The following is a 27,322-nucleotide window of genomic DNA, read 5'->3' on the forward strand; positions in this document are numbered from 1 at the left end:
AAGGATGATGAAAATAATCACTTCTACTTCTTTGATGGAGTCCTCAGAAGGGTTCAAAGTAATTTTTACCCCCATTACAAGAGACAAAGACGCAGACGGAGCGGCCGAGATAACAAAGAGAGTTTGAGAGAGAAAGCAGACACTGGTGAGAATCTCCTCGGTTCTATCCGGCGTCTCACTTTGAGGAATAATGTCAGTCACTTCAAACGATTAGGCTGTGAAGATGACGCGCTGAGGCACACTCATTAGTGTTTGAAAGTACATTACATCCACTAAAGTGACTACTGAAAGGCCCGAACCTCTCAGGAATGAAAGGAGGATCACACAGATTCACTGGAGCTCTAAAAAAAAAAAAAAAAAAAAAGCAATATCCTGTTTGAAGAGTCAGAACGTCCTCACCTGGAATAAATGAGGAGGAAATACACAAAAAGATGAATGTCTGGGTGGAGATATATGGATGAGGGAGAAGCATTTCAATCCAGGGTTCACGTAAACTCCTTGTTTATGGTTGTGCTCGAAGCTTCAGCGTACGGGATACATGCTTATATATAAGACTTGTGTGATCCTCTCATTCAGAGCCCACTGTGTTTCTTTTTTTTAATGCGAGCAGCATGGAACACACTCAAAACCCAATGGGTTTGCTCACCTTCGTTCACGTGTTCTTCTCCCTTCATCCAGATGAGGGCGCTGTGGAGGCAGTCTAAACCCCAGATAGGGTGAATGTCCATCACCTGCAGAAAGTGTAGAGTCACCAATGAGGAGAAGAAGGGTGAACTGTCACACACACTGTGGGAGAAAATCAGAGCCTGCTTTTCAAGCATGCCTGCAAACCTATGAGAGAACATGCAAACTCCACACTGAAAGGTATTGTGTGAGTGAGCAGGTTTGGAAACAGATGCTGTGTGCTGAGGTGAGGTTACTGCACAGCTGTTTTATTCCAGAACTGAGGAGGACAGATCCTGAACGCTAAACTATATCACGCAGTGTGCCTGTGTGGTGTTCAGTGGTGTTGTGGTCAAATCCATGATTAGAAATAATTTGATTTAGCAGCTTTTTTGTTTTATACATTTTTTTTAATAACACATTTTAGTTTGCTGAATGACTTCTAATCAGCTTTTCTGTTCAACTTGACACATTTAATAAGTCATTTTTGTGCACGATACATGCAAATTTACATTAACATGTATAAATCTATATTGGTAAAAAAAAAACAAGATCAATGGTTGAATGGTGCAGAGTCACATTCAGTTCATTTATTGTTTTAGATGCAGAATATTCGGGGAAATGAATTGATTGTTGGTTTGAATCCCACTTCTGAGGGTTCCCGGGTTCACAGTTTTCCCACCGTCTCAACTTGTTTTGAGTTTCTGATTATATATAAAACCAACTCTTTTCCACACACACACAGCTGGAAAAGTGTGAATACTTACAAATCAGACAGAGAAGAGTCCAGGAAACAGAATGTTGAGCTGATGCAGCTTTGACAGAGGAGGAAGTGGGCGGCAGGTGAGAGTGGGTGTGGCTGCAGGGAGACTCTGAGGATCTCTGGTGGGTGGAGGCAGAAATGCAGGATCGCCTTGGATCACTGAGGGCTGCAAAAAACCTCGTATTCACTACCAGAAAGCCAAACAACTCTACTTTGAGCATTTATTGCAACCAATTTAGTGAAAAGAAGCAATTCTATGTATGTACAATCATTCCATATTCTCAGCTGCAAAATGCTCATTTGGACAGTAATTTGGAGTCATAGCAGCTAATTCCTGGTTGAATAAGTATAGTTTATAGTGAAATGTTCTGTTTGCAGTATTCTGCAGCCTTCTTGTATACTTTTTGCATCTTCACCCTCACGTGTGTCTGGAATACTGACGGTACTTCAAAAGCAATCATTTTTCACTGCTGCTGAACCCTTCAGTGGACCAGTATTTGCCCCCGGGCCACATTTTTGACACCCCAGCTTTATGTGAGAATCAGCGACTGTTATTGGAGGGACTGGACGAGTGTTTGTGCACAATTCTCACTGAGAAAACATCAGTCTTTTCACACAGAAGCCATCTGTACAAAACATTTATTTGAAATGGACGTAGAAACAGCTTCACTGTATTTGCATCATTTAAATCTGAAATCCAAGACAAGCAAACAATAAACTACGGGGCAAGAGGGGGGACAAATGGCTTCAAAGTGAGGCTGAAAGGAGCTTTTTTACATGAGTGGATTAAACAGTTTGGGTCTGCAATGAAGTATGTGAAAACACAGAAATGGAGGGAAAAAAGAAAGACATTATTTGCTGCAGAGTCAAAAAAAAACATGCACTGCTATGCTTCTTCAGAAAAGGTAGAGACATTTAAAAAAAAACGCTCTCAGTTACAAATGAGGTGCGTCGAAGTCGAAGAGGAGGAAGAAGAAGAAGAAGAAAAGGATGAAGGGTTGATAGAAATTGATGCAGCCTGTGTTTTCATTGTCGGTCAATAGATGGCAGTGCCAGCACTGTAGGATCACTCTTCAGCAACAATATATAACTCTGTAACTCTTTCCTTTATACACGAGAGAATGCAGAAAAACGGGCAAAACAAAACAAACAAGGTATAAAAATCAAAAAAACTTCATGCCTCGCCATATTCATTTAACTTTGTTAACATCGCTGCATATATACACATACACTGAGTGAGGCTGGACATAAATCTATGTATGTACAAGTGGGGGCAGAGACGGGAGAACAACTTTCAGCTTCTTCTAAAATCCAGAAAAGGTTTCCTTCATCTTGTCTGAGCGTGATCGAGACAAAACAGTCCGTACCTGCACCCGTCTGGGCGGCCGGTTGAATGGAGCGGCGGCTACTCCAGAGGACGGCGGTTTGCGTCCACGAGCTGCGACGTGGCGGGAAAACGCGGGTGGCGGGAAAACTTACAGCGCGGCGCGGCTCGAGCGTGGCTGCTTTTCAGAAAAGTCCGCTATTCAAGAAAAGGATTTGTATTCTCTGTGGGAAGTTTGCATGTTCTCCCTTCATCTGAGGATGAGTGTGAATGTGACTGTCTCTGTGTTTGACCCATAATCAGCCAGGAAACAGCTGGAACAAGTGCAACTTTTCTTGGTTTAAGGATGCAGAAGTTTAGAATTTCATTCAGGAGCTACGAACCTGTGATGATCGAAGTTAATCAGCAGAAACATCCCTGAGCAAAGCTATGAGCTAGAAAACTGTTTCAGTTATTTAATTTCATATTCAGGCCCTTTTTTTTTATCTTCTACTGTTATGAACTGTAAGGTTAGACCCACACATGAAGAAACGACTGTATTTCTCTGAACTTTCACACATATATTCCACATGCTATGTGTGCTTTCATGATGCACTTTTAAAAAGTTGAGTTCTCTTTATTCCGTGGTTTTTAAGACGTCTTCTGTTGTTTTTCTCACTTCATTCTGATGTTCTCTGTTAAAGACAATAAAGCCCTTTTTCCCAAATCATGCTAGTAACAAATGAATTGCCTTCCCTATATGAAATGAGGTTGAATTATTTCCCCAGAAACTAGAAAAATGTACTTGGTAACGTCCTGATTTCTTTAGCAGAGGGATAATCAGATGAGGTCGGCTCTGTTTGGAGCAGTCTGACATGTCAGACAGATTTTTAAGGGAGCAGGTTGATCAGATTTGGCTTCCAGGATGATTTCTTTTGGACTTTTCATTTTCCTCATGAGCCACTCGATCTTCTATATGACTGGATTCGTAGCACTTGTGATTTTCTGAGAAGCAGTCAGAGCGAGGACGCCAGCCCCTGAGTGCTGTCACTTCAACTCCAATTTGACACATTCTGTTTTTTTTTTTCTTTTTTCGGTGGACATGAAACAACTCGAAAGACACACAAAACGGCCGGCGTGGCAAAAGCAGGAACAGCGTTCAACAAAAACAAAAGTACAACTTGAAAACTCAGATTTCAGTCATTTTTTTTTTTTTTGCCCTGTGCCTTAAACATCTCATCACAAATACTCTGAGACATATCTGTGTGTGTGTGTGTGTGTGAGCGTATGTGTGTGTTTTCCAGGGTTGTTTTGGCATTGGTATAAATAATGAGCGATAATTATTATTCATTACAATAAATATGTCAATAAATAAAAATGACCTTTGAAGATATCCACGTTAAACATGATGGAAACATTTGCCTAGTCTAATAAATGAAACAGTTGGCTGTTGTGTGTGTTTCTGTGTGTGTAACATTTAACACTGAACATTTAAACGACTGGATGATCTGACTTGACTGATGAAATTACAGTGAAAAAAACAAAAAAAACAACCCAAAATAAAATAAATTTAGACCCTCAGGTGGCACTGGAGGGGTACAGTCATTGATTAGTAAGTAATCATTCATGTTAACCTTTGTCTTAACAAACGGATGGACTGATTATATTTATATATATATATATATCAAAGAGAACTACATCTACAAAACAACAAATATAGCATGACTGTTGTTTCAAATCCTACATGTGCCAGAGGTCAGTGCATGGAGGCGGCACAGTATTCAGTGACATGGCTAATGCCACTCCTACAAACCAGTGTATACGCTCGTCTCCAGGGAACGTGTGAGGATCTGGAGAGGGAACCAGAAGTCCGACACACAGCCGGAGACGTGGAGGCTTTCAGTATTTGGCTGCACTTTTCTCTCGAGCTTCGCCGCTTGCAGCAGTCTCTGCCTTGCGGAGGTGTGACGCCTTCGTGATTTTTATCTGCTCTTTTAAAAGATGAAACAAAACAAAACAAGTGTGTGTTTGTTTGTTTTCTTGTTATGACACTTCAGCATTTGGCGAGTTGTCAAGAACCTTCAGATCGCCCGTCAATGCAGCTCGACTTTCCCCTTTTTTGTGTGTGTTTTTTTTTCTTCTTCTTTTCTCATTTTTTTTTAAAACTACTGGCTTTTGTGTGCATGGCCGTCAGCCACAAAGAGGTAAGCCCGTTCATGAGACGCGGCGTCCGTCCGCCGTGTCTTGTGTGCTTCTGCTTGTTCGTCTGTTTCTTTTTTTTCTTCTTGCAAGTACTTGGTGTTGCCTTCATTCAGCGGTGCGTCGGCGCTCAGGGCGTGTCCGCCGGTCTGTAGTAGCCCTTCCCGAGGGCCGCCGAGGCGATGCTCTCCGCCGAGCGGCGCTGGTCCATACCGAGCAAGGCCTCCAGCAGGTCGTTGATGTCGGCCTTCAGGCCCTGCCGCTGCATCCAGTTCTTCAGCAGTTCGTAGACCTTGTCGCCGGGCGGGCCGTTCTCCGCGATCCGGATGTGGTTGTCGCTGACGCCGATCATTCGGAAGAACTTGTTGTGGATCCGGACGTCCAGGTACTCGTCGAACAGGTCAAAGCTCTTCCTCAAGGATTTCTCTGAGCCTTACAGAAGAAGAACAAAACACTGTGAATGCTGAGAAATCAAGGAGGTCAAGAAAAAGCTAAGGTAACGATGGACCATCTCCTTAGTGAAGCTGCTATACGTTTGGAGCGTCGAGAAACCTTCTTTTCTATTCTCATGCTTAATAAAGTCACACGGCAAAATCCATAATATATCTTTCCCAAGTTTTTAGTGTCTACTGAATGCAAGTTTTATTTTTTAAGACTGAAATGCACATAAACGTCTTAACATTGAGCCCATTGTTCCCTCACTCTTACGCAAAGTTACCGAACAATGCGACACTAAAGATCATCAAGCGTTTCCTGCTCATATCAAACCATTTCCTCTCTCACTAGATACAAATCGCCTCCACTGGACCTAGACAGACAGATGCACTGTTTCAGCCCCATCTGCGAACCAGACGATTACTGTTAAACTCTCTGATTCTATTTTCCCTTCTCCTGCACCGCTTCTGCAGCTCTCTGGCGCCCCCTAGGAGAAGCGCGCCCCTCACATTAAAAACTGGAGACGCTTTCCTGCGGGTCATAAAAGGTCAAACCAAAATTAATTCTTATTTCTGTAATGCATTTGTATTCCTTTACAATTTGTCCATAATGAATTACCAACACTAAGTTGTTTTCCTGTGAAAAACCCATATGGAAACAGTATAGTCATTGTTTCTATGCGAATATGTAAAAAAAATATTACATTTCGCAACATTTTCCTTCGGGATACGCGTACATAAAACTTGCAACGGAAGATCAAACAAATCTATTAAAGCATGTCCTCTTTTAATTCGGCATGAGAAAAAAACAACGGCAGAGAAGACAGCATGTTCCAAAGCCCTGCAGGCGCAGATGTGGCCTGACTATCATGAGATTAATAATCTATCAAGCAGCAAATGTGAGATCCGAAGATTTGGTTTTCAGTCGCAGTAAACTGAACTGTTTTCTGTGTGAAAATGTAGCAGGAATAGTCTCAGAAGTGAGATGTCTTACCTTGTAGTGGCACCAATCGATGTCGCAGAGGATCCTCCTGTAACACGAGACACAGTGCAAATCTTAGACGGTAAAAATAACCCAAGTTCAACGTTTCAAAGAGGGAGGAAAAACGTGTATTTGTTGAGTTCAGGCGAGATCTTGTGAGATCTTTCAGTTTCCCCCTCACCATGTCTGCAGGCTGCAGTCTGAAGGCGGTGGGGCTCTGGTGGGGGGTGTTACCAGAGGAAGCTGCTGTGGGCAGCGCCGACAGGCTGGTCTGAGACGAGCTTGTGGTGTTGGGCAAACTGTCTCCGAGTCCCCTGTCCTCGTCCTCCAGGGGGGGCGACGCCTTGGTCATCCCAACCTGGGTCTCCTGCAGCAGCGGCCTGGACTCGGGCCGGGACTCCTCGCCCTCCAGGCCGGCGTTTTGATCGTTCTGCCGCTCCTCCGCCGTGGCGCCGCTCTCGTCCTAACCAGAGATCAGGTAGAGAGTGGGAAACTGTTAAGCACTATCCCACACATGACAAGCATTAATTGTGACCACAGGCACAACAACAACAAACAATTAAGTCTATTTAACACACAACAACTTACGATAGGAATCTTTACAATTTCACCGGAATCACAGTGACTCTTTAAACCTGATTGAAAACAGGAAAAAGAAAAAAATAGCATCAGGAAGACGATTTACGAGCAAGAAACAGCACTAAAAGTACAGAAAACAATTCCCACTCACATGGCGTTTCACATGACTGCTGCTTGATTAAGAACCACCACAAAACCACTCCGACCAGGACGGCGAGGGCGATGATGGCCAAGACGATGATCACAGGAACTACTGCGAGAACAGAGCGGATCTGTGAGGAGGCGCGGTTAGATCCGGGGAGTTCTGCCTCGGCAGGGCAGGCTCAGAGCTTACCGGGGCTTGACGGAGGAGACGGAGTGGTGGAGGGGAGGACCGGCGCGGTCTCGGTCGGGGACGGGTCTCGCTTCCGACACACGGTGTTAGAAAAGGGGGTGCACTTCTTCACCTCCTCCTCCCCTGATTTACACCTGCAGGAGACAGAGATTTGAATTAAAAAAAAAAAAAAAAAAAAACATGAGTAAAACTTCTTAGATTGCTATATCTGTTTGGATTAGTGTGACTTTGTGGAGTCACCCGACTCATTAGCACGAAGTCAAAACCTCAGTATTTCTGAGTCATTTCCTGTCTCTTCTTTCCCATTGTGAAAACAGCATGAGCATGACAGAGGTGGAGTCAGACACTCACTTGGCGCATCGCTTGCACACCTCGCAGGCCTGATCTGGGACGCAGAAGGTTCCCGGCCTGCACTGGCACTTGGTGTCTGTGGTGGTGGTGCAGGACGTCGTTTCAATCTCGTCTGTGATCAAAAAAAAAAACAAAAACATGGGAAATAGAAAAATCAATACTAGTAATCTCCAGAGAGCTCACTGCATCCAGCTCTGAGACAAAGTTGAATAAGTAAACTCCTACTAAGCATGCATTAAATGACAAAGGACAATGTTGGACCTTCAGCTAATACGTAGGCAATTATATCGTCATCTTTGGCGGGAAAAAAAGAGATGACTCTAGTTTCCAATTTTATCTCCCTCCGAAACGCATTTGCCTCATTTTAACAGGATAATGAGGCAGGGAGAATCCGGCTTGGTTCATTTATTAAATTGAGACCTGAAAAGACAGCGGCCTTGGCCTTTAAGATACAATCCAAATTAATAACGCGCAGACGCTTCACCTCCAGAGGATGCCCTTTCTACATAAATCCCATGCCCACGCTCGCCAATTAAAGAAAAATTGCTTCGTTAGGTTGGTTTGCAAAAAGTGGGCACGCCACCTTTTAATCTTCTTCAGTTTTACTCAGACGATTAGGCTCCATCCTCAACAACTTTTTCTTTTTTTTTAAAAAAAAAGAGGAAACTTTCAAAGGCCAATTGTTTCAAGGTGATAATTTTCACTGAAAATTCAAGGCGTAAAACAAGAATTGGGATAGATGTCCCAGGAAAACAACACAAAAAGACAACAAAAACAAAACAAAACATGGCTTTGTCCTCATGAAGGAGAAAATTAAGGTGCCAGCCTTATTCTCCATTTGCCCTCATTAGAGAAGTGAAGTTGAATTAGGTGAAATAAAGAGGACAGCGTTGACTCCATTTACATAAACAAATATTTTTTTTAATGCTTTAATTACAGGCTGTTCATAAACAAGCTTTATTCCCACTTCAGTCCAGCAGTACATATACTGTTAAGTAGAATTAAAGAATTGGGTTGTTGACTTTTATTCGTGATAATGGGAGTAATTAGATTGCCTGTGGATAGCTAGCGTCTTTAAACGTACAACTGTGTGTAATTAAGTCTGCAAATAAGATTTGCAATTTCTTGACCATGAACCTCCATAGAGGTCTCAGAGATAATCACAACACTTAGATCTTAAAACACTGCTTTAAGAAAAACAGTATAAATCTCTATAGATTAAGTACTTTGATTCTTTGTTGTTGAATGGAAGCAGGAACAATTAGGAGATAATAGACGAGGATTTGTGGAGCTTCAATTGAACTATTTATAAATGTTTTGTTTCTTGCAGTGAACTCCTGACGCACACACAGCCAAAACACAAGGTCCCTCTTACAGTCTTTATTGTTTTTTTCAACGTGATTCTCCACACCCAATCCTTCGCATCCATAATTATTAAGTTATTATCGGTGCAAAGTTCACAATGACCTACAGTTAGCCGGGCAGTAAAAAGTACGCGGCTCTAACAACGCCCCATTATGCGGCGTTCACGTGACGCGAGGCTCCACAGCTCAAGGCAACAACCCCACGGACACGAGCGCAGATTCAACGATTTGACACAACGTGGACACAAACTGCATCCTTCCTCGTAACAAAAGGGAGCAAAAAGGCGTCACTCTTCACATTGTAGCAAAGAGGGAAAAAAATATATTCTGAAGATCTAAATGGGAATATTTTAACTGCAACAACAACAACAAAAAAAAAAAGTACTTAAATCAAGACAATCATGCTAAATGTCATGTTGGAAATGGCTCAGTGTGAATGAAGGAAATGAACCAATTGAAAGCATTTTCAATCTTGCCAAAAATAGCACTTCATTCCAGTCAGGCCACATGTGGCTCTTTAGTTCCTCCATAGCGGCTCCCTGAAGACTTCACTGGAGTTCTTTAAACAAACAAATTCATGTTATTTTGCACATTGACTGATTCTCAAAAGATCTCTTAACTTCAAAAAAATATTTCAAAAGTCACAGAACAACTAAAAACAACTAAAATGTCAAAACTGAGACACACAACACCAAACACAGTCAGAAAGAATCAAATGCCTGACATGACCGAGATGACTAAAATAGCTAAAAATCTAATAAAATGTCAACTGTCTTAAACTGGAGTTATGAGGATTTAACATGTTTTTGTGGCTTGTTGTGATTAATTTAATTTGGTAGAAAGTGGTAGAAAGGTCACAAAGGTTTTAGACTCATGAGTTATCCTATCAAGTACTTAGAAAACAGACAAGATGGAAGGAGAAAATCTCCTGTAATGATTCCCAATCAATCACACACCAGCCAATCACAAATCAATAACATGCTGATTCAAGTTAAAAAGGCTAAATAACACTGGACTGGCAGTTTGGCGGCATGCCGTGAGTTTGAGACAGCAAAGCTTAAAATTGTTATTATAATGATGTATAAATAGTCAAAATGTAGCTAGCTTTTCCTGATACCGGCCAATTAGAAGGTTGTTTAATTGATTCTTCGTCAGGGGTCAGGGGTCGGGGGGGTGGAGCTCAGAGACAGCCCCGCAGCACAAGAGCATCCCAGCAAAAATAAACAGTAGCACATAAATATTTGTTGATGACAATCTGACATATTTTCTGCTCAGCTTTGTTTATGTGACGTTCTTCAGAGTCAGAGACTGTAAACTTGCTGACGCTTGTTGCGCAGATACTGAGATTTACAGATCCGCTCTGATGAGGAAGAGTTATAATGACGGAGAACTCTGTGAGTAGTTTGTACAACAGGGCAAATTAATAAAAAAAAAAAAAAAAAAAAAAAAAAAAAAACCCTGCTTCACAAAGCGGACTCTGTTGTATGTTAAGACATTGTTCATTGATTTAATCTGCTGCACTTTATTTCATTTGTTTGTCATTTAGCTAATTCAATCAGGCCAGAAATGCAATTTGTAGCTGCTTATTTTTTTGGTTCTTTTTCGGTTGTTTCACTTGGAGATGGCTCTCCTTTCAGAAGTAGCTGCGCTCTGCGCTCCGTCCTCGCCGCTTTACGGAGAAAGTCGGACACGGACGGAGTCTGGAGCTGCGAACGGTGGTGGTGGTGGTGGTGACACATCGTTCGGTCTGGGTCAGCTCCGATTTGAATATAGACAAATGAAGCGGGCAGAGTGAAGCAGTCAGGAAGAAAACTGATGCTTCACCTGAAGCCTCACAGAGTAGGAAAGCTGTATTATTTAGAGTATATAACTTAAAACAAACAAACTACTCCACCCAGTTACCCACTGGCAGAGGGATTCGAACCAGCACAACTCTGTTAATAAGCTAGTAAGCTCCAAAAAAGTAGTATATCACACTTTATACACATATTTATCTATCATCTATCAAGTATACAAGCAAGTAATTAATAGTGTTATCATTTTGTAATGATATATGCAACTGGACAATGATCAGCTCTATTTAACTTCTGTAAACAAACTCACAGAACCATGAAAACTATCACTACTTCAATCAACAGCAGGCATGTCAATACAAGATATTCCCCAACACGAGTTTGGTTATTTTAAGAGTGCAAACCTTCACAAACTTGTTGTAAATAAGTTAAAAGTAGAGCACATTAAACTCCACCTTTAAACCGCAGCCAATGGGTACAAAACACATCCTATGTAACAGTAAGCTCTTTTCTGGAGCTGCTGCCTTTCATGGGACACAAAGACGCCAGTGTGGGAGACAATGAGACACGGCCACACCCGGTTCAGCCAGGTAAGACAGGCGCACAGGCAAAACCTCCCGAGACGAGCAACACGCTCACATTCGGCCCGCGAAACAAAACAACAAAGACACGCCCTGCTACTCCGTGTAACATCATAAGATCACATTTTCATGAGTGGCTCTGAAAGGCCGGGGCCACGGACAAAAAGGTATTAACTTCCCCGAAACAAAACGGCTTTGACCAACTGGGTTTTAAAAAGACTCTATGGCTGTTTTTTTTTTTTTCTTTTTTCTTAAATAAAGGCAACGGGCCGAACTAAAGGCCGATTCACTTATTTCTTTTATTTTCTTTATTTAACAATCTGGGTTCTTTTGTGAAAGGCTCAGATTTTGCATAACATGACCTGACATGATGTAAGAATGGATCATGTGCAGCAGCACCATTATACCGAGCTGGGCTGTGCTTTCACCTGCAGGTGGAATTGAAAAAAAAGAAGACAAATATTCCAGCAAATAATTCTGCAAATTACACAAAATTGATAAAAACAATTAATTTTTCTGACAAAATGATTAAGAAATTATTGTAAAACATCATTATTATCATTATTACTATTATTGTCATGCATTTATTTCTCAAGAGATAAATTCCAAAAAAATCATATATTATAATTTTAAAAATTATTCAATCAGTATTTTGTCAGTTGTTATAACCATTTAAAAAATGTACAGTTTTTTGGAGATATCAATTTTTTGAGAAATTGCTGATAAATTTGATATTTGGGCGTTTTGAAGTGTTTTGAACGCTTTAAGATACCAACCTCAGCTTTGGCACATTCCTATGCTTTAAATCACTTGATAGCAGAAAAAGAAGAAAAAAAGTGAATGAAAGCAATGCGACGACATTTACTGTGGTTACAAATGGGGAAGATGATCTGACCGCGGATGAGGAGTCAAACCGTGTATCATGAACAGAGTCAACCCTCCTCTCAGTTACTGTTTTTACATAACGTTACGCGGCACCAGCCGTGGCGCAGCGGGCCACTGACCTAAGCGGCAGTGTGTGCAGGGCAGGCAGCGGTTCATCCCGTTGGAGTGCTCCGTGTAGGTCTGGCCGTGCTCGCAGGGGAGACACGTCCCCGGTTCTTGGTCTCTTTCACAGGCTTTCTGCACGAAGCTTCCTGCAAGTCACAAGAAAAAAAAAAAAACAAACAATCAGGACAACAATCAGGACAACTTGAAATGCACCAGGTAGTTGATTATTAAGCGACTGCAATAAAAAAATCTGATATGCACATTAACGTTTGGCTGACTGCAGCTTCATAGTTTGATGACTGTCAACCTAAACAATGATGAACATGCCGTCTCTTCTTTGGATGCAACCCTGAAAGCCAGCCTATTACAGTAAATGACCCCATCAATGATCAAGTATTTAGACCAAATTAAAGCTTTAACTTGTCAAAATTTCGTACCACCCAGTAACTGCTCACTCATTTTAAAAGCACCGATGACTTGTGACTGTTGTGACTCTTTTTTTTTTAATCTTTGCACAATTGATTGTTTTATACAACGTTGCTTCATGCAGAAGCCCAGATTTCATGGGATGAAGTGATAGAACAGTTTCAGTCGACTACAAAATGGCTTGACCTCCCCTTCTAGTCTTTCGTCATGTTTTTCATTTCTATACTCCGTTCATGCATGCCATGAATAAAACCACTTGATTGTCATGTGTTTTCTGGATTTATCTGATGTACAAAAAAAAAAAAAAAAAAGGCAGAAGAAGCTGGGAAAAAGTCCAACAAAGGGCAAAGAAAACATCTTTGGTTGAACTTGCTGGGTATTCAACAGATAACAGTGGTATTGTGGTTTTGTGAGATGGAGCGCGGTTTGTTCTAGGGGTACGATTGACATTTTCAACATAGATTCAGGGGAATGAGGATATGTCAAAGGCCATGATGGAAAAAATAAGCAAAAACATAACAATTAAAACTCCTGAGTGTTCACAGTTTGTGTTGAAAACGTGCCAAGGCTTTCCTGAGCCTGCACAGCACACAGAGATACTCCATTATCAGTCAACAGATATCAACCATTTCCCAAGAATAATTGAGCATCAAAGACTTAAAAAAAACTAAATAAGCAGGTCAAAGGAGTCAATCAAACAGCTTGGAAAAGTTTTTTTTTTTTTTCCAAGTACTGCAAATGAAAAAATTGAATCAACCAGCAAAAGTATGCCGTAATTGCATCTTGGTTAAATATGTTCCGAACGCAAAGGTCTTATCGAATTCTTGATGCAGTAAATTAAAACAGTGCACCCTTGTGCAAAGTGTGATTTCACTTGCAAGCCTCACGTCCAAATGAACAATTATTATGAACAGGAAACTTAGTGCGGATAACTGCTGCAACTTTAAAAAACAGCTGTAAGAGTTTCCAAATCTTATTAGCATGGCAGACGCTGCTGCTTCTCTGTCTTATACGGACGGGTAAGACCAAAGATGGCACATGGAAAATGGATCACTACAGACTTTTTTTTCCCCCCTCCTCTCTCAGAAGTGTATTTGAATATTTATTGTACAATGCAAAGTGAGGCGTGGTGAGCATGCTTGTAGTTTGCATGTTCTTCCTATGAATGAGTGAGTTACCTCCCACAGTCTAAAAACACGTGTTTGAGGTTAACAGTTGACTCGAATCTTTGCTGGTGAGTGTGAATGTGAGTGTCTTTCTCTCTTGTTTGCTCCTCTTACCTGCCACCCTGCATAAAGCTGTTTGGAAATAAGAAAGTATAACATTGTTTTTGTTTTTTTTTGCATACCTTTTTTTTTTTTTTAGCAAGATAGCAGATAGAAACACCAATAAAGTTTAACTCCATGCATATAAATGTCGTCAGAATGTTACTATTAACCGTTAACATGATATGTATGAGTGTGCAGCTCATGAGGTGACAGGTAGCCTCAGACTCATGTTTTTTGACTGTGGGAGGAAACTGGAGTACCTGGAGAGAACATGCAAACTGCACAAAAACGCTCCAAAGCTCTGACTCCAACCAGGAACAATCTCTCTGCGAGGCAACAGTTCTAACCATTACCCCAGCCTGTAGGCCTCTAACTGTATTTTTTCTTTAATTATTTAATCCCTTTTACTTTGCTCTCTGCTCATTTAACTCTGCTTGCGGTCACACATTCTTCCCAGAGCAGGAAGAGGATTTTTGGTCTGCAGAATTTTATTTGAGAAACTCTGCTCTCGCTCACCTCGTTCTATCTAGAGAATAATTCTCATTTATGTCCACAGGTTCATGTCATTCGGGTGTGACTGTTTAGGTTTGAGCTCATGTTGAGACCCTTACCGGCCTGGCAGTTGAGGCAGCAGAGTCCCTGGTGGAGGTACTGCTCGTTCTCCACACACACTCTGTGCCGTCGGACAGTGAGGTTTCTGTGTTCATCGCTGGACCACTGAGGGGCCGGAAGCTCCGCGGCGCTACAAACCAACCCGAAGAGGACGGCAGCCAACCACAAGGACACCTACACAATCGCAGGGAGGGGAGGAGAAAATGACAAAAGTTTAGTTTTATTCTTGCTTATCAACAGATTACACCCACACACACCCACACACACACCGTTAGATGAAGGACAGCGAAGAGGAGAGTCGATCTTCATAGGAAACCTTGTGTGAGCAATCTACCATTTAATTTGAACCATCTGATTTGAACATCTGCCGTGGGAAAGCAATTAGGGGGAGCTGTGCAGCCGCTCCGAACTCGAGGCAACACAACCTTGTGTGTGTGTGTGTGTTTGTGTGTGTAGGATGTGGGAGCCACACACCAACTGCATGCAGCGCAACATGCAACCAAACTTAATTACTCCATGATCTAGTTTTCCTCTCCGAGAGGAACCGGCAGCAGAGAATCTGCTTCCTGTGGCCGTGGGTGGAACACAGAGAGGGAGCTTGATAAGGTAACAGCAGCACGGTGCACGTATCGAATGCGTTTCTCCAAATCCATTCATGTGCGAGATAATAACAGGCTTGTATAGGTGGGGTACGGAGAAGAATACAGCCGAACACTTTAGTGTGGCCCCTAGGCGCTGGTGTTTATTCACACGCTTTTCACCATGTCAATGTGAGAAGGTCCCATTCATTGGCAAACAACACACTTTAGTGCCTCTACTTCAAATGACCCACATTCTTAAAGCCAGGCTCTTTGAATGCCACGACATGCGACACCGCCGCGGAGCGCCTAAAACGCAACGCGACACCTCCCGGGTAAATGAGAGACCTAGATTTGGGCGTTTTTGTGCCCCCCCCCCCCCCCCCCTCCACCCACTCTCCTCCCAGCCCCTGCTACGCCAGGGGAGAATAAAACAGGTTAGGGGTGGAGAGGGCCAGGCTGGGCGGAGGAAAGAAAAGGGAGTGAGAAACTGTAGAAGTTGAAGATGGGATGTTCTACGGGGAATAGGCGCTCCAGAAAGACAGTGTGGGAGAGTGAGAGGGATAAAGACTCAGACCAGATGGACAGAGGTAGAAAAAGAGGGACAGGCTGCAGCGGCGAGCGACTCCTGAAGCTAGACTCGGCTCTCTGGAGGGCCGCCATGCCTTGTTGTTCAAAAGAACTTTCCCCTCTCTCTCCCGCTCTCTCTGCCTTTTCCCTTCTTCCTCTCCCTCTGCTCACGTCAGACTTTCCAAAGACGCTGAGAGGCAGACGTGGAGGGGCAGACGGCCGGCAGAGCAGTCACAATCACACCATTTAGATCTATCCAAACATTCTGGGGAGGGAGGCAGAAGAGAGAAGGGAAGGGGAGGGAGATAAAATGAGAGAGAGAAGGGGGACTAACAGCTTGCATGACACAGGGTGAGTCTTTAGACTTGAATACACTATGTGTGTATGAGTGCAGGGTGGGGGATGAAGAGAGGGATTGAGAGAAAAGTGTGAGCAGGAGGCCGTGTGAAAAAGGCAAGAGAGAAAATCTGCGTAAAGGCACATGTGCACGACCAAGCAGTGGAAAGAAAAGATGTGAAAAAAAAAGACGACTGGGAAAGAGTGAGCAGCGCTGAAGGTAATCTTACACCCGTCAGGCTCCAATGTGAGACTTGACTGAATACCCAGAAATACACTCGTCCAGCAGTGAGCGGCTAATGAGTCATTACAGCCAATCAAAAGTTAAAACTCAGGTGTCTCTTTGACGGCGAAGATGCAGACGAAGCCAAGGTTTCCTCTCGTCTGGGACGCTAAACAGTCCCAGCTGCAGCCCAGCTCAGTAGCTAGCTTGTTAAGCTAAGCAATTAAAGGCAGACCCAGTAGCATTTAATGAAGACAAGTCAGGCCGCTGTTGCTGAGTCCTTTTTTCCCTTTAAACACCTAGACTTGTAAAGCGCAAGACAGCCCCAAAAATGCTCATCACAATTTCCCACAGTTGCAGGAGGACCGAGACAAATGTCTGCTTTTTCCGAATCACCGTCCAAAACTGAGGTTATTCCATTAAAAGTTATGTGAAGCAGAGAAAAGAAGCAAATGTGCACATGAAAGAAGCTCTAAAAAATTCAAATAGTTGTCTGTGCTTGATAGAGAGGAAAATGAGAGGCAGAGCAGTTTAAAAACTGCCTGCTGTTTTGGGAGGTGGTGATAAAAGTGCATCCAGGTGGGAACGAAGCAAGAAAAACACACTAATACTGTACTTAAGAGTTTTCAGGTGTGTGTAAAGTACTTGAAAATGCAGTTCAGCGACAACTTTCCACCGGTACTCCCTAAACGTTACCACATACATGTGCAATGCTCCAATTTTCCAAAAAAAGTGCCTTTTTTTCCTCAATTCCAGATACATTTTGCATCGCTCTGTGCCATCCTGGCTTTAGAAACAAATTCATGAATAGAAGATTCAACTATACATAGAAAACCAAAATAGCCACATCATGAACAACAGATTTTTCTTTTTTTTTTTTTTTTTAATTTTCTTTTAGTTTTATGTGGTGTTAATTGACATAAGGATATTTCCATGAAATGCTTTTTGAACCTACTGTACATAGATTTCAGGCCCATTCATGTTTACTTTAGGAAAACTCTTTCTAGCTGTCTGTTCTGCACAAGTATCTGAACTACTAAAGCCAAAAAAAAACGTGTCTGCAATTGCCTCTTCTACATAACTACATGTCTCAGTTTGACTGTGAGTCAATCAAATTCAGTTTTTCTCCCTTCTGCTTTCCTCCGGCTGCTGTTTTGCGGCAGCACTTGAACACATCCTGCCTCCGCAGAAGGAAAAGAACAAGGCCATGTGTCCGCACTAATATCCTACGGCTGCAACTGCACAAAAGTACCGTATACATAAACACCATGGGCAGCCACAATGTGGCTGAGTTGTACCTCTATAACCAAGTGAGGAGGAAGACCAGAGTGACCGTAACCTCAGTTTAGGGAGCCCTCCAAACCCACAATCCCTGGAAAGGCTCCAACTGCAGCTGAAGTGGTTCAGTCCACTTCACAGTCCTCTCTACCGTCTGTGCGACTGCAGATCGCTGCCTCACACACTGTCCCTTTGTCATACAGTCCTTGTGTGCATTATGAGTCGGCGCTGCGCTTGTGTGGATGCAACTTAAACTAATAAAATAAAAATAATGAGGGACTTTTCTGCATATCTGCAAACAGTAGCGCGCCTCCACTTCCTCTAAACACCCTGGGTTCTTCCAAATTGCCTTGGCACAAAGTCCGCGCACACCACGCAACACTGAGAGTGCATTTGTGACTAAATGACAGGACATCCTCTCAGTTGACCCAGGTTATCAATGGCCCATTTAGAGGGCTGTGATCACTACATATCCCTGAGGTTATTACAGAAGGCTCCTTTATTTGAAACAAATAGGCAGAAATGGCAAAAAAAAAAAAAAAAAAAAAAGAAGAAGAGAGAAAATGCCTCTTAACAAAACACACAGACGCGCACACAAAAGTAAAGCAAGGAGGTTCTTCATTTCACATCGGACAGATGATACCAATCATAGCCAACATGACGTACCTCATTACAGTCCTCTGTCCGGAGTACAACTATCCATATCATGCGTCTCCGATTAAGAAAAGCCTTTACTTTCATAAATTAAGGGGAAAGTTATGACAATGTGCAGGCATGCCCATGCTACTGCTCGTACTGTAAACACAGAGGAAGAGCTCACCGTCTATATAAAGACTTTTAGAGCATTCATAAACACCTTTTCTCGTCCTCCTCGAGCAATATGAGCAAGGTAAAAACAAAAAAACAAAAAGAGCCAAAGCTGCCACTCTGTGATTCATTAACTGTTGAGTGTGATCTAAACGGCAGTGATTTGTTGACCTGATGGCACAAAACCCGCTCCGAGACTGTGAGTCAACACCACAACAGCACGCGTTGATATTCATGACGCACTTCCATGCTATATTAATGAGTTGGACCACTGCATTTTGTGCTATTTCAGGACTAAACCACAGCTACTGCTACTTTATAACACAGCAATTTAATATGAATTCATTTGCTTTTAGCTCTAACAAGGAAAGTTACGATAATGTTTAGGTGAGTTGTTTTTGCTGCACTTTTCTGTGGAAAACCAGCTAAAAAAAAAGCCAAATTTGATTATGAAGTTCATATTTTAAGTGCAGCTTTGACTGCCCAGTGTGGCACTTTAACCACAGTATTAGATTACTGATCCACGTGAACTGTGATTGTTTAGCATCTATCTTACATCCCCATGTGACACTTTATTCTGCTGATATTTGGGGCTTGCAGCATGTTTAACCACAGCTTAATAACACTTCATTAAAGATTTAAGGATGAATTGCTCGCTTCAGTTCAAATAACAACAACATGCGCCTTCCTCTGACCTCCATTATTTAGCGAACGCGACCGTCTGTTTCACCACAAGAAAGGCTGAGAGCATCAAAGCCGACACGACTTCAGAGGCTCGACTTCGTGTCGCGGACGTATCAAATCCTCAATGATCATCCTGCGGCTTTGTCAGCAAAAGGAGGACGGCAGAAAGCTGGCGTCTCACGTTTACGCTGTAAATTTGAGTTTCTGATTGCTTTTCTTCTAAGAACTCAGCTGTTTTTTGTTTTTTTTTGTTTGTCTGTTTTTATTGTACACACACTCATAACAAATAATCCTGTGTGAATCCATGTTGTAGTTCACGGACATATCAAATTGTTTAATACAACAGAAATGCAAGAAATATTCAGCTCAGGAGATTATGTGTTCAGGAGCATCTGTTAAAAATTCACATGAGGGAAGCTCAAAACAAAGATTTTTCACCAACTTGAGGTCCTTAGAGTGATTCATTACACATATACTACATTCTCTGTCATTTGTTTGTACACACTTCAGTATTTGAAGCTAAAAAGTACCAGGGCTGCAAAGTGTGCGGTCTTCACCATTAACTAGTCATAACTGCACCTCTGTTGGTTCCTGAATGTTTTACATGACCTACTCTACTTGATGAGTCAGATAAAGTCACATTCTTTCTAATGTCATCAGATGGGAGCAGATGAAACACAGATAATGACGAATTAATCAGATGCTTAAAAAACAGCAATCAAAAGTTTCGCAATTAAATTCTTCTGTAATGTAATTTATAAAAAAAACTAATAGATGTCTTTGTGATGGAATGTTTTTAGATTTATTGTTCTTTATAAGTCAAAATGTTAAAACTTTCATTTAAAATGCTTTACACGCAACCACTTGGGGAGATATTTAAAATCCCTACACTTTTTCCGTGTAGTTTACTGTCTCGTCCTGTGCACCCGATTGAGAAAGATGATTTCCACTTGACAGAATCCAACCATAACCCACACAATGCCTATTTATCAGCCCATCTCCTGCAAAAAAAAAAAGAAAAAAAAAAGAAACTTAAATGCAAGTGTCTGTACTTTTCCTGAAGTGAGCAATTCTTCTCCTTTTGCCACCTCCATTTATACGGTACAATAATTGAAGCTACTTGGTCTGGAGCTCGCTGCCACTGTTATATATTGTACAACTCAAATCTCTCAAGGCTGACCTTGACAAGACAGTGAATGCTCTCTGCTTTCCAGATAAATCCTGGCATTCCCGTGAGACGTGCGGGAGGTGGGGGTGACCATGCACGACTTTCCATGAGTGATAAATTACACTGACATTTTCTGTTAGATGATGAAGACAAGTACAACCCAGCTCATGTCAGGAGGAATAAGTCTGACACTTTGCTGCTCGGCTGTAAATAAATCCAAAGTTCAGCCGAGCTCGGACGCATTCATCATTATAAAGCGGAATGATAAAAAATGAGGGAGAGCCGCTCCCGCGTCGATTTAGCGGCAGTTACGAGGGAGAGAAAGCGCTCACAGTTTGAAAACCACAAACACACGCACAGGCATTCACGTAGAGATGAGTACACAAGCGCGCACACAGTGTATGTGTGGGAGCGTGTGAAAAGCAGCTGCCCCCTCCTCTCAGGGAGCACAGGAAGCTCGAGACAATACAGAGGCTTCATGCAGGGTTCAGCTCCAAACTGTTCCCTCCACAGCAGCCTGCCTCAGAGCAGGCCCAGCACCCGATTAGACCCACAACATATCCGCTAGGCCGGGTATTTATAACTCGGGGAAGCTGCAGCTCCACGACGCGAATTCTTCAGTTTCCTCAGGAGGTATGCTTCACTGATTAGACGAGGGTGACAGTGTGTCAAAAGCAGGTTAGGTGACATTCACCTTCATGCCAGACATAGGAGGAGAAAAGGAAAAAAAAAAAAACAAAAAAAAACAAAACCCACACATCTGTGATGACGACAGATTGAATGAATTTCCTGAAAGTCACTCTACCAACCACAAGAGAGTGAAATGACTCTGACGCTGATGTTTACCGCATGTAAATGCTCCTATTGTTTTGATGAGAGAAAGAGAGAGGGCAGCCAAAAGTTCAAAAGGTTGGAGAGTGGAGAGCAGGTGTAGCGTGACGTGATTTCCAAGTGAATGATGACGAGAGACGGTGAGGTGGTCTCTGAGGTTTTCTGAAGAGACGGAGGCTTCTACGCAGCGTGGTCTTGAGTCACGCGGCTCTTTATCAAGAGATAAAGGAAGGAGGCCGAACGTCATTCCACAAATTCAATTTGTGTGCAGGAGTCCTGCTAGCTGGGCTCAGGACGGGGCCGCTCCGCTAGTGACGAGTATTTCTGCCTCACTGGAATGAAGCAATCAACTGTACTAAGATGAAATTAATTTTATGAACTCAACATGCACGAGTTCAATATTTTTTTTCCTTTAATAAAATGTCTAAAAATACACTGCATGTGTCAGTGTCAAATGGGTCAAAAAGACTTTCTTCCTTAACTCGCTTTAAAACTAATGGGCTCTAATGAATTGAATTTTAATCGCGTGTCAGTATTTGATGCAAAAGCAACATTTTGCAAATCAAACTGATTTTGGAGAAGGACTGAATCAACAAAAACAGCCAAATCATCCGTTTTCATTCCAGTTTTTCTTTTAATGTTGACACTTTCATGTTATTCACGTACAACATTAGAAATAATCTCATTGTTAGCCTGAGCGTCTGTGCTCACAACTACATATTGAGTAGGGATATAACAATATATAGCATTACTCAGCTTCCTGATATAATATTGATTTAACATCTCTCTGTAACAATTTTTAACTAAAATAATGATTCGCGTTTTAAACGTGCTGTGAATACGGTAGAACTTCTGAACTTCCCCTCCAGAGGACTCAGGGAACTAAATCACTCATGTTTCAGTTTCTGTGAGTTAGTCGTACCTGCTGCAGTTGATAAAGCTTTCATTGTGCTATTCGGGGAAAAGAGAGTAACAGCTACTTTGAGACGTTTTGAATCGTATAGTTTTGACTCAATTTTCCCTCTGAATGATCAATATCATCTGATGTGTTGCAACCTGTGCGATCTACATCTTTGCTTTCAAAGTAAACTATATAGAATATCACATTACGTCATAATATCAAGACATATCATAACATATTGCAACCCAAGCATTGTGATACATATCATATCTTGAGGTCCTTGCCAATGCACACCCTTATTAATTAATATTTAGCATTGAGGTGAAACCAAAGATTTCAGTATGTGACTCGTTGTTGCCATGCTCTTAGTAACACTTACCAGCATGCTCTCGTGTGTTTGTTGCGTCACATTAATTTATGTTTTACCATTCTAAACAGCTGTCGACTCTCCACTGGGGTTTGTTGTCTTATGCGTCTGGCGCATTGATACGATCAGTGAAAGGAATTTCCTTAGGTGAACTCAGAAACTTTACGTCTGGAGGGCTAAAAGCGCTGCAGGATCACATGCGAAATTTTAACATTTATTTCCTCCAAAAAAAAAACCTAATAATTTATTGATTTTAGGAAATTGACTTTCAAGGCCACATAAAAAATAATTACAGGGCCGCATGTGGCCGCTGACCACAAGTTGCCCGTGACTCGCTCAGGCTTTTAATATTCTGATTAGGCCCGTCACAGAGAGGCCGGGTGGCGGCTCACAAGACAACTCCAGGAGGAGGGGGGGCGAGGGAAGTGGTGGGAAGAGGATGAAAAGGGCAAGAAAGAATGACTAACAGAATAAAGTATGAAGAGGAATCCATCGCCTCACTCACAGGACAATCGCATTAGCTCCATTAAAGCACATCTTTGTGCAGGGGAAGGGCGGAGAGAGAGAAAACGGCCGTGAAGTGCCGGCAGTTTACAGCCTTCTCTATAAACACATCACAGCAAAAAATGTAGAAAATGTGACTGGTGTGGCAGGTCAACGGGGATTTAAGTGACCATCAATAGCTTGAATTTACACCAGATTTATGCCTTTGTAAACAGACGTCCGCTGCCTGTACAAAGGTTCAGTTTGTTCCTGGAGTTTTCTTTATTATAATCTGTTCATTCATCCAGGAGAGCAGGAAGTCTGAGGGTATTACGCTGACGCAAACCCTCTGCCACCTTTTTTTTTTTTTCGTTTGTTTTTTGTTATGTCATGTTTTCAAACCACAACTGTACCTCCAGTGTGAATGCAGTGCCACGATTAGCCGCTGAATCTGCAGGAGGTTAATCAGCAACTATTACAAAAAAAAGGATTAGCCGTCCGATTTAGGAATCCCAAACTAACAAAAGTGAGAGCAGCAAAGCAGCTTGGGCTTCTGCAAATTCAGATGAAAGTCATCCAAAGAACTTAGGAGGCACTTTACGGACCATTTCAAATGTTCAATTATGAAAGTAGCTTCCTCTTTAATCTAATATTTTCTGGAAAAACACGTAAAAAATTCTCCCTTGGGAGCAGGATGTGAATTAATCACGTTTTTAGATGATATCAAAGTTCCAAAAAGACCCTCTGACCGGGTGAAATGCATCGTGATCTGCAGGAAAAAAAAAAAAAAAACACGTGAGAGAAGGTGAACTCATGTCTCATCCAGCTGCATGGAGAGGAATTCACAGACATCACGAAGGGACACAAGTAAGCAGCTCCTCCAGTCTAAATAGATTGATATCTGATCATTTATTTCAGTAGATCATACTTTTCTGCTAGTCATCTGGTGTTTGTTTGACAAGCTTCCATCATTTGCCAGAGTCAGCAGCGCTGTAACTTGTTTGTGCCTCGCTGACTTGTAGTGATAATCCAGAATTTCCCAGTTTGGGATTAATTAATAAAGTAACTCTCTAATCAAGCAAAGCTTTGATACTGTAACACACTAATTAATCCTTTACGCAAAAGAAACACTGACAATCATAATGTTACTCACAGAGAATACATCTTTAAATGAGTCAGTGTTCAACCAGTCAAGCGAACAAAAGTTTTTTTTTTGGTCTTTAAAATGTCAAAAACAGCTTGATCCAAGCCCAAGAGGCAGTCTCATGAGTATTTTGTCTTGTCCTGACCAACTAGTGGAAGTACAGGAACCACAAACTAATCAAATTTAGCAAGATTAAAAAATAATAGTCCTCAATACTGAAACTGATCATTTTTTCCCATCATTACTGGAATTCCGACATTAGCTCTGGTTGTATTTGTGGATGGAACCATAACATGAACGCATTAGCGGCCTGGTTCGCCTCACGATTTTCTCCTGCACACGGATGGACTGGTATGATTACACGCACTGATGAAAAAAATGCCCACCTGGACTCTTTTCACATGGGATTTCAAGACAGGTGTCTTCACTCTTATGGTCAAAACAACAGTTTGAGGCAGTCTGCGTAATGCATCAAACTGTTCAAGCCTTCAGCAGACAAAGAAGACTGACGTCTTTAAAGACGCCGGGATACCTCTGGCTCAAGGTGCACATTAGAAGAGAAAGCAGCATGAAGTCAGTCGTTTGTCTTTGGACGTCTTATACACAGTAATTTAAACACAATTGCCTCTTGACTGTTCATGTGTGAGCGGGTGACTGGGCTCTGCTGGTATGCATTACGTGAGTGGGCAGCACCTGAGCAGGTGGCGCTCCCTCAGTGAGTCAGCCCGGCCTTTGATTTCCGCCGTATGATTCACTTTAATGAAGAGACAGCAAACAGGCTCCTTCAGAACAATCATTCAGTGCTGGCTATAAAAAAATACCACTCCTCACTCACTGTTGTGTGCTGTAACTTGGACACATTAAAACACACACACACACACACACACGCCATCACGACCAACACCGCCACCTGGTATCTGACAGTGAGTGGGTTGCACAGCATTGCATCATTCAGTGTCGCTGCAGATCCTCAAAGCCACAGGCATGGCTGTAGCTGTTCACATGGTCGCAGAGCAGAGAGCCAATGAGCAGGCGGTTTGAGCATTAGCAATAGGCAGGCGGTTTTAGCATTAGGAGCCCTTGAGCGGCCAGTTTGTTGACCACTGCTTAATCCCAAGTGTCACGATTTGGCCTGCGCTTGTCCCAGATGTCTTTCCTGCCCTTGTCTGTGTTGTCCACAGAGACAGGGGGTGAGGGAGAGGAGGGGGTAAACTATTTCCTGTGTGAACCAACACCCAAACGCGCAGTAAGCAATCGCAGATAGTCATCTCGTGTATATTTGCATGGGCATGACAATTCCAAAGAAGTAAATTGATGCCACTAATATCAGCATATCTGTGTACTCTCGAGACAGGAAGTTTACTGGACCGCCAGGCACGTACACTCAGGCAATTTGAAGGGGTGTGTGTGTGTGTGTGTCTGTGAGTAGGGGGGGGATTAGCCAGGGGTGGAAGAGGAGAGGGAGGGGTGAAATTTCCTTATAGTCCCTCAGCAACAAGGGCCTGCTGGTGGGGCCTCCAGAATGTACTGTGGTTTACAAAAGGGATAAACATTGACTTTGCCACCCGGAGAAGTAAATCTGATTTCAGTAATGGAACGCTGCATGACTTTAAACGCACATCAGACACCGGAGAAAACAAACATTAAAGCTGTAGGCCCATCAGGAGACGTTAGTTTGTATTTACAGTGAACATCTCTGATGAAAAACCTTTTTTTTTTCTTTTCCTCCTTTCTTTTTATGACCAGAGCTGTTGCTCTTTATCCGCCACACAACAAGCAGAAGCTGGAGTTTCTCTGTCATTAGTGTAAATCCTGTAAACCTTTTGTGAAATTAAGCAGCACCCAGAACACTTTTAATATGTATAATCCCAGGAGATTTAATACATGGCACCTTTCAAAGGATCCTTGCTGTATTTATAGTGTCAGTCTCTGCAGAGTTGGAAAAAACAACAGCAGAGGAATGAAAAGACATCTCTGTGAAGGTCTGAGTGGAATAAACTTAGTTGGAAAAAAACAGTTTTAGGGCTTTTGCAGCTTTAATTGACTAACTAGTGAGGTTAACCCATTTAGCTTTTTTTTTTTTTGAAGGGGTCAAACTGATTAAAGCTTCAGAAGAGTTCCCCAAAAAATGTTCCTCACAACTTTCTTTCCCACACAATTTGATTTAAAGCCCCTCTTAAGCCGGAGTGCCCTCCACAGCAGGCCCCGCTGCTCTTATTAATAGTGGCTAAAAGGAGTGCCAGATACATCCGCAGTGACAGACCAACCAACAGCCATCATCTCTGAACAATATGACCACATGATGTCCAACACAGATGGTGGCAGTAATGCAGGGCAGTCAGGAGGGGGGCAGTGAGTGATACAGCACATGTACTGTACAGTTAACAGAGCTCAGAAAACCAAGCGAGGAGAGGGCACGTTTTGGTGAACGATATCTGCACAAATAAACACCTAAAAGCATCAACGACAACAAAACGCAGTGTCGCTTCCTGCAGGGGACAATGCACGGACTTGTCTCATGTTCTCGCACAAGTTCACAGGCCTGGCCGTGATTTTTCAGCCCTCACGGGAGGCAAAGCAGGATATTTGGAAAGGTTTTTGACACTTTAACGCGTTGACACAGCGGACTTTTTACAAGGAATAACTCAAATGGCGCTCCGGCTGTTACTTTGTATCACTTGTAAAAAAAAAAAAAGTTTCATGAAAAGTTGGAATAGTTTACAATAAAAGCACCGTATCAAAAATTAATAGAGAGAGATGTATATAAAATGAAGAGGTTTAGTCAGAGAAACGTGTTTAGTTTGGTTTACTTACATAAAGTTTCCCGACCACCGGATCGAAGTTCATCTTGGGAACTTCGAGATGAGACAATCCCAGACTTGAACTTTCGCGTTAACGAGCCACCAGCCTAAAGTCTCGCTGAAAAAACACACATTTACAGGAGAAAAAAAAGGGGGGGAGAGGTAACGACAAAAGTCCGAGCAACAACCGGGCCGTCAGCCGGTTTCTTTCATGAGTTTAACTCTAGTTTCAGCGATTTCCACGGGAGCAGACGGAGCCTCGGACTCACTCTACACTTTTTTCTCTCCTCTCAGCCCGGAGCGCTCGATGACGTCAGAGGCAGCAGCCAATCAGGAGGCTCCTTCTAGAATAATAATTAGGCTGCTAATTATTCAGATCAATAAAGTGAAGGGAAAAGATTTCACACTGTCTGTGCTGTATGCGTCGATCAGCTTCATGTGGGCGGGTTTGGTCTGTGATCCTCCGTGTGAACAGGCTGCGTTAACGCCCTGCACTCAGCAGTCACTCA

General features: G+C 42.4%; 1 protein-coding gene across 2 annotated transcripts; it reads right to left on the bottom strand.

Moving 5' to 3' along the window:
* Positions 1 to 2,048: 2,048 nt before the first annotated feature.
* tnfrsfa (tumor necrosis factor receptor superfamily, member a) lies at positions 2,049 to 27,220 on the bottom strand. Of its 2 annotated transcripts, none has more exons than XM_030085162.1 (10): positions 26,827 to 27,220; positions 14,642 to 14,816; positions 12,351 to 12,482; positions 7,609 to 7,720; positions 7,258 to 7,391; positions 7,075 to 7,173; positions 6,933 to 6,979; positions 6,526 to 6,807; positions 6,357 to 6,393; positions 2,049 to 5,360 (listed from the first exon to the last, which is right to left on the bottom strand). In XM_030085162.1, exons 1-10 carry the CDS (start codon positions 26,857 to 26,859, stop codon positions 5,059 to 5,061), a joined length of 1,353 nt encoding a protein of 450 aa, XP_029941022.1. In that variant the 5' UTR covers positions 26,860 to 27,220; the 3' UTR covers positions 2,049 to 5,058. The 2 variants fall into 2 exon arrangements, with proteins under 2 accessions (XP_029941022.1, XP_029941021.1); XM_030085161.1 differs by having other exon boundaries at positions 7,075 to 7,176; positions 26,827 to 27,218.
* Between the last annotated feature and the right edge of the window lie 102 nt (positions 27,221 to 27,322).

Source organism: Salarias fasciatus, assembly GCF_902148845.1.
Source record: "Salarias fasciatus chromosome 7 unlocalized genomic scaffold, fSalaFa1.1 super_scaffold_4, whole genome shotgun sequence".
NCBI classification, from domain to species: domain Eukaryota; kingdom Metazoa; phylum Chordata; class Actinopteri; order Blenniiformes; family Blenniidae; genus Salarias; species Salarias fasciatus.